This window comes from Octopus bimaculoides, chromosome 20 (genome assembly GCF_001194135.2).
Source record: "Octopus bimaculoides isolate UCB-OBI-ISO-001 chromosome 20, ASM119413v2, whole genome shotgun sequence".
Classification (NCBI taxonomy): domain Eukaryota; kingdom Metazoa; phylum Mollusca; class Cephalopoda; order Octopoda; family Octopodidae; genus Octopus; species Octopus bimaculoides.
Window position 1 is genome coordinate 42,461,646 of NC_069000.1, and position 11,369 is coordinate 42,473,014.

An 11,369-nucleotide genomic window follows, 5' to 3' on the forward strand; every position below is an offset into this window, starting at 1 on the left:
TGGTGATGGCATAGTTTCTTTATGAGCTCAGGCTCCTGATTGCTGTAGTATAGAATTAAATATTGGAAGGTTAACTTCCATTTAGCAGTTCTCCTGGAATTGTTCATCCTGTTGGCACCCATCTTCTCCCAAGGTTATGGGCGCTGCTAACTCAAGATTTTGTTTTTTTACTGCTATAATAATTATAATAACCCTTTCTACCAAAGGCACAAAACCTGAAATTTTTGAAGAGGGAATAAGTTGATTGCATCAACCCCATTGCATGACTGGTACTTAATTTATTGACCCTGAAAGATGAAGGGCAAAGTCGACCTTGGTGGAATTTGAACTCAGAACGTAATGACCGGTGAAATACCACTAAGCATTTCACCATTGGTTATGTCTCTTTTTATGGAGTCTCACATTCCTGTGGTTCAAACTCTACGATTCAAAGTTTTGGAAATTCACAAAACACATTTCTTTGTTCTTCTCAGATGGTTTTCAATTTGAATCGGTTGAGGTGAGAACCTGGTACAGAAAAAAAAGTCCGTGCTTTATGGTAATAGAAATTGTATAACTGGAATACAAATAGTTTTTCCTTTTGTTTTTTATTATCTTTAGAAAGATCTTGGGGATTGAGGCTGGGTACAATCATTGTTGGATCATATTAGTTGCAAACCTGAAACCGGTGTGCGTTAGCAACAGGAAGGGCATTCAGTCATAGAAAATCTGCCACAGTGATCTCCACCTGACCCATGCAAGCATAGAAAAGCAGATGTTAAAACAATAATGACGTTCTCTAAATTGCTCCAGTGTGACCGTCTTGTTCTTTGTTGGCATTGTTTAGATTTCCACCTTTTTTTTTTAATTAGTTTTTTTTTCTTCTTAATTTCACTCCTGATTCCATTTTCGGATTCAGACCCAGTTTAATCTTCATTAAATCATTTGCTGCCTGTAGTGTCAAAGGGTAGTAGCTGTTTCTTTACCGAATTTCTTTTCATTTGTCCTGAGATAAATCACAAAACAATGTCTATGCCAAATAATACAGTCTTGTGGTCACCTGCTGTTTTGTTGCTTTTAAAAATATTTATATTGCCACTAGGTTAACTGCCTCAAAAAGTTGTAAATTTTATTGGATTAGATACAGGGGACATTTCCTCCCATCTCCAGTATGTGTGTGTGTGTGCATGTTGGTAAAAAATGTTTTCTGACGTCAGTGGACTTTGGAGATTTGAAAAAAAAACTTTTTTTTCCTTTTCTGTTTTTGGTGCTGCTGTTTCAGTCCTGTTAGAGCTGATGTGTTGATTTCATTGCTCGCTTTATTGCATTACTAACATACTTTGGGCTATTCTGCTAGGCAATATTTTCACAACTATCTTCATGCTTTGTTATTCCAACTGTGTTCTTGGATCCAACTCAGTCTTCAGCACTGATATTTTTTACTTGTCTACAGTTAAATAATAATAATAATGGTGATAATTCTGTTGTCGTAAGGTTATAGTTTTAAGTGGGGAAGGAAGTCAGATACACCGATGCTAGCACTCGGTTGGTTTTTATTTTATCAACTTCCGAAAAGATCAAAGGTAAAATTGACTTTAGTAGAATTTGAAATCAGAATGTAAAGACAGATGAAATGCTGCTAAGCATTTTGGTCGGCGTGGCAACGATTTTGTGGGCTTGATGTCTTAATAATATTAGTTGTTGGTTCAACTTCTGCTTGTGATGGCTCCTGTTTTCATGGAATGCCTTTTATCATTAGTCTGCCCTAATTAGAACTGACTTAACTGATATAATAAATTATGAAGGAGGACTGATGCAGATGGTGTTGCAAAGTAAGAAGTTTGCTTCCAGGCCACATGGTTCCAGGTTCAGTATTGCAAGGCTCCTTGGGCAAGTGTCTTTTACAGCCCTTGGTCTTGTGAGTGGATTTGGTAGATGGAAACTGAAAGACACTTGCCATGTATGTATATATGGGTGTATATCACTGCCTGCCTTTGACTTCGTGTATTACCAACATGCATGCAGTGCTCATGTTCAGTCTTCTGTGAAAGCACGTCGCAGTCATGGGGAAAATATTTATTTCTTTATTGCCCACAAGGGGTTAAACATAAAGGGGACAAACAAGGACAAAGGGATTAAGTTGATTACGTCGACTCCAGTACTCAACTGGTACTTATTTAATTGACCCTGAAAGGATGAAAGGCACAGTTGACATTAGTGGAATTTGAACTCAGAATGTAGTGGCAGATGAAAATACCGATTTTCAAATTATGGCACAGGGCCAGAATTTTCAGGGAAGGGATTAAGGTCGACTACACTGACCCCAGTGCTCAACTGTTACTTATTCTATCAATCCTGAAAGGATGAAAGGCAAAGTCAACCTCAGTGGAATTTGAACTCAGAACTTGAAGACAAATGAGGTGCCTCTAAGCAAACAGTCTCGTGTGTGCAAGAGTACTTAGAAGAAATGAAATGTGGGTCTTTTTTGTCCATAGCCAACCAGGAAGTACTTCATGCACCACTCCCACTCACATATTCTCACTCCTTGTTTTGTCAGTGTGACCCTTGATCGTGTATTTGCTTAGGTTTTTGTTCAAATTGAGCTTATTTTAACTGTCCACACTCATTTCATTATCAATACAAATGCATTTGGTAGACAAGCTTAAAGAAGTCTATTGTGTGTGGGTAAATAGATAATGTTTATCATTTTTTTACAGCAGTTTTTCTTTGTTTTCTCTATCATGGGTCAGTCAGGCCTGTAGCTATGGTCACCAAACTCTTTGTCTAAGGCCATCACAACCAACTCTAAGGCTTAATTGTACAACTATGACAGGATGTAAACTCAACGCTGCCGCCTTATATATTAACATCTCTCTTTCATGCACTGCTTTGTGGTCATTTTCCCATTTCAATGTTTTTTAGAAGAATATTTTTGCTTTATTGACCACTGTAAAGTTGTTGGTGTTAGGAAGGGCATCCAGCTGTAGAAAGCATGCCAAATCAGACTATGGAACCTGGTGCATTCCCATCCACCCCCAGTTTGCTAGCTCTGGTCACACCATCCAACCCATGCCAGTATGGACAACAGATGTTAAATGAGGATAAATGGTTGGTGAGCTGGCAGAACGGTTAGCATATTGAACAAAATAGTGAGATTGACTTTGTTTTTCGTCTTTTCTGGGTTGATGAAATACAGTACCAGTCAAAGCGCTGGGGTTGGTGTGATGATTGACAGGCCTCATACCCCAAATTTTAGGCCTTCACTAACTCCATACCCCATGTTTTAAGCTTTGTGTCTAGATTAGGAAAAAATTTACAAATGGGAGGATGACTTCTCTGACATTTATTCTCCAGCCCCTGGCATACATTGTGTGCTGACCCCTTTCTCTTTTTTTTCTGCTGCTCCTTTCATCTGGCTCAGCTCATGTCAGTCCCACTCGGGTATTTCCAACTTGCACATCTTTCTTTTTCTCATTTGTGTCCAATAACCACCACACCCAATCCTTCTCTAGATGGAGGGGGGGGGGGTCCTCTGGAACTTTCGTTCTGCTGGTGGTTTTCTTGTTGACTTACAATGGTTCAACTGGAACATTTACCACTTAGCGTTCAGTTTTCTGTCAAATGTAATACTTATTCATTCACATTGATTTGAATTAATCAGGCATCGTCTTGTGGCTTAGAATGACATAGGGTAGGTGTGAGAGGCCAGATCTGGCCAATTTGAATCTAGAAGAGTTAGAAGAGTTAAACCAGATATAACTGGTTTAACCCTTTAGCATTCACAGATTGTTAAATGCAGTGCTTATTTATTCATCATCATCGTCATTGTTGTTTAACATCCGCTTTCCATGTTGGCATGGGTTGGACGGTTTGGCTGAGGACTGGTGAAACCAGAAGGCTGCCACAGGCTCCAATCTGATCTGGCAATGTTTCTACAGCTGGATGCCCTTCCTAACACCAACCGCAGTGTCGTGGTTGGTTTGAATATTAAACAGAATATTTGGGCCAGATTTGGCTGGTTTAAATGCTAAAGAATTAAACTGCTGAAATGGATGAGGCTCTCTTTGTCTCTCTAGCACTTGGGTGCTCAATAATAATTATAATAATCATCCTGCCTACTATAGGCACATGGCCTGAAATTTGTTGGGAGGGGATCTAGTTGATTACATTGACCCCAGTGTTTCACTGGAACTTAATTTATTGACCCCTAAGGGCTGAAAGGTAATGCCAACCTCGATGGAATTTGAACTCGTGATGGGCATAATGCCACTAACCATTTCATCCAGCGTGCTAACGATTCTGCCAGCTCAATGCCTTAATAATAATAATAATAATAATAATAATGATTTGAACTCAAACATAATGTGATGAGATTCCACTACGCATTTTGCCCGGCATGCTAATGAGTCTGCCAGCTCGCTGCCTTAATAATAATGGTAATAATGGTTTCAAATTCTGGTCCAAGGCCAGCAGCTTTAGGGAAAGGGGTGAAGTCGATTGCATAATGGTGCTTGTCCACCCCTCCCACCCCCTACCCAAGTGTGAAATAATGACATTTCACCAATAAACATCAGTTTTGCTAATATCTCTTTGCAAACAGTTTCGGGCATTTGTATACAAGGAAATGATCAATTTGCATAATTACTCTCACACAAACACATACACACAAAGAAATATGGGTGACAGGGAATAAAATGGTTTCGCTACCTGCTCACAAAAAATAATTATATTGTCAATATGAATTGTGATAATATTGTTTTTATATATTTACTTGGTTTCAATTTCGATTTCACTGATGCTACCCCTCCATGCTCTCATTCTTTGGACTAATCTGTTCAGGTATTGATTATGATTGTTGTCCATCATGCTTTTTTTATTTTTATTTTTTATCTAAACTTGCAGGTGACCTGGTTGATAAGCTCCTTTCCTAACCCCATGCTTCCAGGTTTCGCCCCACTCACTGCATGGCACCCCGGCTACTAAATGTCTTCTTTTATAACCCCACCAGATCGACCGAAGCCTTGTAAGTGGGTTTGGTTGATGGAAACTGAAAGAAGCCTGTCATATATTTGCGGGTCTGGCCCTGGGGGAAATAACTTGCTAATCTTAGCCTCTGCATTGACCTTCATCAAATGTTGGTCCATCTGAAATGCTCTCCTTCCTGCAATGATTCAAGAAGAAAATTAACAGCATCAGTCTCACTGACCCCCGAGGTAGTTTCTAAAGGCCTTGGGCTGTGACCCTGACTCCATACTTGAAGAACGAAGCAAGGGAAACCTCACGGAGTATTATGAATTCTTGAGATTACCCTGTTAAATGTAATGTTTTTTCCATCCAAATTGCTTAGAATTAATCATGCATTATCTTATTGCTGGTGTCTTTATTTAATACTTTTTACTCTACAGTGTATGACCACCACAGACTTTTAACAAGGTTTTCTTTTTATAGTATATTGCCCAGATGGCAGCTGCCCTACAATACTGTCACCAGAAAAAGGTGATTCACAGAGACATCAAACCAGAAAACATTTTACTCGGTTTAAAAGGTGAATTAAAAATTGCAGATTTTGGCTGGTCTGTCCATGCTCCAACTTCAAGGTACTTGCTTCAGTTTTTAACGTTTTTCATTCTTGTTTTGTGTTTTTTTTTTTTTTTTTTTTTTTTTGCATAAAAAATCAACTCTGTGTGTGTGTGTGTGTGTGTGTGTGTGTAGGCAAGCACAGACATGGTTCTGGGTTCTGTCCCACTGTGTGTAACCTCGGGCAAGTGTCTTCTAATATAGACTCGGGACAATCAAAGCCTTGTGAGAGGGGATTTGGTAGATGGAAACTGAAAGAATCCCGTTGTGTGTTTGTCTCCTTGTCTTGATATCATGTGATTGTTGTAAGTGAATGCCATTCCTTTTCAATTTTCTGTGAAAACCTGTCTGTCCTTCAGGGGGAAATATTACCTTCCCAACAGGTGAGAGTTGGTGACAGGAAAGGCATCCAGCTATAGAAACCAACCTACACAAGCATGGAGAAATGGATATTAAAATGGTGTGTCTATGTGCTTGGTAATAATCATCCATCCTCCATCATTTTGAATCTGGGTTTTGTCCCTGTTAATGGGGGTGGCTGAATATACCTCAATGCTATAGCAACTGCCCTCACACCATCTTGCCCTGTTTTAGGCGTCCTCCCTTCTCAAGCCAACCCTCCCAATCTCCTCCTCCACCTGTCCCCTCCGCATTTTCCTTGGTCTACCTTGCTTTCGCTGTCCATTTACCTCAGACATGTTTTTAACCACACACACATATATACACGATGGGCTTCTTTCAGTTTCCGTCTATCAAATCCACTCTCAAGGCTTTGGTCAGCCCAAAGCTATAGAAGACACTTGCTCAAGTTGCCATGAAGTGGGACTGAACACAAAACCATGTGGTTGGCAAACAAACTACTTACCACACAGCCATATTTTTTCTTTGAAGTCTGCTATTTATTGCTATCATTTTCCTTTTCTTTCTTTTGTTTTTTTTTTGTAGACGTACCACATTGTGTGGAACTCTTGATTACCTGCCTCCAGAGATGATTGAGAACCGGCCACATGATGACAAGGTGGATTTGTGGAGTCTTGGAGTGTTGTGCTACGAGTTTTTGGTTGGCAAGCCACCGTTTGAGGCCGACGGCCACTCAGAGACCTATCGAAGAATAACGAAAGTTATTTACACATTCCCTGATTACGTGAGTTCAGATGCTGCCGACTTGATCAAAAAGGTACGCTTACCTCCCTTATCAACTGAGAGTTGTGTGGCGCTTTCTGGTGTGTGTGTGTGTGGTAAGTTGTTGTTTATGGGTGTGGCTGCATGGTTAGGAAACTTGCCTTCTGATCTTGTGGGCTTGGATTCAATTCCACTGTGTGTGTGCATCAGCTTGGACATGTTTCTTGTATTATATAGCCCTGGGCCGACCAAATCCTTTTGAATGGGTATTGTAGACAGAGACTGGAAGAAAGTGTCACTTGGGTATGATCATTGTTGTCATTTCCAGTGTTCTGTGAAAAACGTCTGGCCCTGGGGAAATATCACTTTATGTGGAAACGGGTAAGGGTTAGGGACAGGAAGAGCTTCTGACTAGTAAATCTGCCCCAAAGAATTCTATCTAACTGATGTAAGCCTGGAAGAGTGGATGTTAAAATGGTGTGTATGTGTGTGTTTGAGATTAGAGCATTGGGCTTGTTATCATGAAGTAGGGAGTTCAATTTCCAAACGGGGCTGTGTTGTTTTTCTTGAGCAAGACACGTTATCTCAGTCACATTGCTCAAGTTCGCTCAACTATAGAAATGAGGTGCAATGTCACTGGGGCCAAGCTGTATCGGGCCCCTTTGCCTTTACCTTGGATGACATTGGTGGCATGGAGAGGGGACGCTGGTATGCATGAGTGACTGCTGGTCTTCCATAAACCTTTCCTAAACTTGTGCCTCTGATGGGGAACTTTCTAGGTGCAGTCCCATAGTGATTTGTGACTGAATGGGGTTGTTATGGGAGGATGTGAAGGTGTGTAGCTCAGTGGTTGGGGCACTGAGCTTACAATTATATAGTTGTTCTTGAGCAAGGTACTTTATTTCACTTTGCTCCAGTTCACTCAGCTGTAGAAATAAGTTGCGACGTCACAGGCACCAAGCTGTATCCTCCTTTGCCGTGGAGAAAGGGGAGGCCGGTATGCATGGGCGACTGCTGGTCTTCCATAAACAACCTTTCCTGGACTTGAGCTTCGGATAGGGATCTTTCTGTGTAGTCCTTATGGCCCTTCATGACAACTGAAGGTTGTCTTTAATTAATATGATGTTTATACATTGTTTTTTATTTCTCTTTGCAGCTGTTGCGATTTGACCCTGCTCAAAGACTGCCTTTGACAGGTGTACTCAGCCACCGTTGGATCACAGCGAAAAGCAATGTCACTATCCCAGTGGTCCCACAGTCAACAGAATCTCAATAATATTTTAGCATTTACTTTACCTACCTACCTAACCAGCCAACCACTGTTCTTCCCTTCACCCCCGTTTGTTTTTTTGTTTCCTCCTTGTCCAGTTTATGACCCATGGCAAGAACTGCAATAAGGAAACTAGTTTATAACAGCAACTGAAAAAAAAAAAAAAAAATTGTTGCAAGAAAAAAGTAGATTGGATGGCAAGGTGTAAATAATTAAATTTTACCTGGACATACCTTTTACCCACCCTCTTTATCACCACCACTGACCCCATCTGATGGTTGTGCCTCCCACCAACCTCCTCTTCTGAGTAATTTGAAATTTCTCTCATTTGTTCTCAAGACTGTTTTTCTCTTGAGACTTCTGTGCTTTGGAGATGTATGTGTGGGTGGGTGTGTGTGTGGTTATTTTAGTAACAAACCCTGTCGTGTGTGATTTGTGTATGTAAGTGTATATAATTGTATGTGTATGTGTTGAAAATGGATGCAAGAGATCCTAATTGCTATTAAACAAATGAACCCTGCATATATAAACCCCTTGTTTCTTGGTTTATAACTTCACCCACACACACACATGCTCTTATATCTTTGAAGAGAACAGACAGACATGCTCATCAAATCAGCCTTGTTGGTATACAACCATGATGCATTGCTTTTTTTGTCTCTCTCTCTCATCCTTTCCACTCTTTTCTCTAGAGTTCTCTCCCTCTGCCCCCCCCCCCCTCTCTCTCTCTGTCCACTGTGCATGCATGCCATTTGTTAGCTGTGGTCCTGTACGTGCAGTGGTGACGACTTTGACAAAGCAATCAACTGTAGCCATAAGCAGCAGGGAGTAAGAATTGAATTTAATTTTTAAAAAAATCAACATAAAAAAAAAATACAGAAATGTAATAAAAATACCTAAAATTATTCTTTATTGGAATTGTATTAAAATGTAATAAAAGGAGAAAAATACGATTTTGTTTTTTATTATTTTTGTGATAATCCTTGTGTGTTTTAATTATTTAAGACGAGTGTGTAGGCGTAGTGGCAGTTGAGATGTTTGCTTGTTAACCATATGGTTTTAGGCTCAATTCCAGCGCATGGCACCTTGGGCAAGTGAGTGTATTTTTTTATTATTTATTCTATATGTGTAGGCACAGGAATGGCTGTGTGGTACGAAGCTTGCTTCCCAACCACATGGTGCCGGATTCAGTCCCACTGCATGGCACCTTGGGCAAGTGTCTTCTACTATAATCTTAAGCCTATCAAAGGCTTCTGAGTGGATTTGGTAGACGGAAACTCAAAGAAGCCTGTCGTATATATGTGTGTGTATGTTTTTGTGTCTGTCCCTTGACAACCGATGTTGGTGTGTTTACGTCCCCGTAAAGTGGAGGTTTGGCAAAAGTGACAGATAGAATAAGTACTAGGCTTACAAAGAATAAGTGCTGGGCGCGATTTGTTCGACTAAAGGCAGTGCTGCAGCATGGCCGTTGTCAAATTTCTGAAACAAAAGAATATATATATAAAACGGGTCATAGTAATGTGGGGTGGTGGGCTTTGTTACCTTGCTTGGAAACGGATGATACTAACAAGGTTATCTTGCTGTAGAAAGTGTTTGAATAAACTCCGTCTGACTCCTGCAGGCATTTGAGTAAGATCCTATCTATTTCTAGCTGTGTAGAAGGAGCTACAGTGTGCATTTCAGAAGTTTTGAGCAGTTGTTTTAAAGATGGAGGATATGACAAGAGGCCTGGACACCTTCCTTTTGGTGGACTTCTATGAGACCTTTACAGATTGGCTGCAGCGCTACAAGTGCCTTGAAGTCGGAAGGTCCTACTTTGAAATATTTTAGTTTTGTATTTCTTCAAAATGAAATGTCTCTCCTGAAAAAGTCAGAAAACGTTTGGAATGCGGTATTTCGGTTTAAAAGGTGGTGTGAATATGTAGATCACAGGACGATGTGCCAACTGCATCTCAAGATCTGGCTTCCAATTCAGACTTCGTTCTTTTAGGCTCGATAACATAAGAGTACCCATTCAAGCAGGCTTTCTATGACCTAACGCTTGAGGTGAAGGTTGCAGGTAGCTGTTTGGTTTCCTGCATGTCGCTGACCAATCTATTTACAAGTGCCAACTTCTTGGCCAAAATTTGTATTTATCATATTTACAGGTCTAAAATTATCTATTTGAAACCCCTATTTCTGGTCCTTTCTCAGCAGTACCACTACGTCACGGCCCACAATTCTCTCATTCTGTTGCCAGCTACGGTAGACATCAGTTGAGAGATCACCAAACAAGTCTAGTATGGGAAAATAAATCTCGAAGTACAGCACCAGAGACTTTTTCCTTGTGCAGCCAGTCATCGCGTCCATGTGTTTGCACCCCACGACCAAATCTTATATGGACCCAGGTTGAGAATCACTGGGCTAGACAAACATCTTTACCTCACATATTTTTCTTAATCAATTCGGTTTCTTTTGCAGCCGTAGCTGTCAATGTAACGTTGTCATTTGTTTTACTGTGATTGCTTGCGTTTCTGTTATTTTTCTTATATTTATTGGTGTTGCACTGGTGGTGAAGTGGAGGTGCGTGGCATAGTGGTTAAGGCGTTGGACTTATGATTGTAAGATCGTGCTTTCGATTTCTGGTCCGGGCGACACGTGTTCTTGAACAAAACACTTCATTTCACGTCGATCCATTCCATTCAGCTGGCAAAAATGAGTAATCCTGCGAGTGACTGGCATTCCATCCAGGTGGGGGAATTTATACGCCATGGAAATCAGGAATCTTGATCTATGAGTTTAAGTGACTCGGGAAGGAACTTTACTTTACTATTGGTGGTGATGTCGGTTTTTTTTTTTTCTATTTTGTCTTGTTGGCTGATGGCTGCGATGTTGACACTCATTGGAGAAAAGTCAATTTCATAGTTTGAGGGCGGCGGCGTTGTCGTTCCTGTTGCTGCTGCTGCTGGCCATGATAGTAGTGTACTTCTTTGGACTTTGAGTACTCACCCCCACCCCATCCCATTTCATGATGAAGGTGAAAGCAAACGATTCTAATATGTGCTGCAACTCTCTCTCTTAGAGCTACCTCTGGCTTCTCCCATTGGGCAAGACAAACGTCACCTTGTTTGTTTGTAAAGGATTATTTTTCAATTCGTGGAGGCGCAATGGCCCAGTGGTTAGGGCAGCGGACTCACGGTCATAGGATCGCGGTTTCGATTCCCGGACCGGGCGTTGTGAGTGTTTATTGAGCGAAAACACCTAAAGCTCGACGAGGCTCCGGCAGGGGATGGTGGCGAACCCTGCTGTACTCTTTCACCACAACTTTCTCTCACTCTTACTTCCTGTTTCTGTTGTGCCTGTAATTCAAAGGGTCAGCCTTGTCACACTGTGTCACGCTGAATATCCCCGAGAACTACGTTAAGGGTACACGTGTCTGTGG

At 40.9% G+C, this 11,369-nt stretch overlaps 1 protein-coding gene across 1 annotated transcript in view; it reads left to right on the forward strand.

The window, feature by feature from the left end:
* The window catches only part of LOC106881682 (aurora kinase B), a 32,224-nt gene extending 23,326 nt beyond the window's left edge, over nt 1-8,898 (forward strand). Inside the window, exons 6-8 of the mRNA XM_014932147.2 lie at nt 5,428-5,576; nt 6,502-6,733; nt 7,835-8,898. Of these exons, the coding sequence (XP_014787633.1) occupies nt 5,428-5,576; nt 6,502-6,733; nt 7,835-7,954 (501 nt within the window). The 3' untranslated portion in view covers nt 7,955-8,898. The remainder of the gene's footprint in view (nt 1-5,427; nt 5,577-6,501; nt 6,734-7,834) is intronic.
* The last annotated feature ends 2,471 nt before the right edge of the window (nt 8,899-11,369 follow it).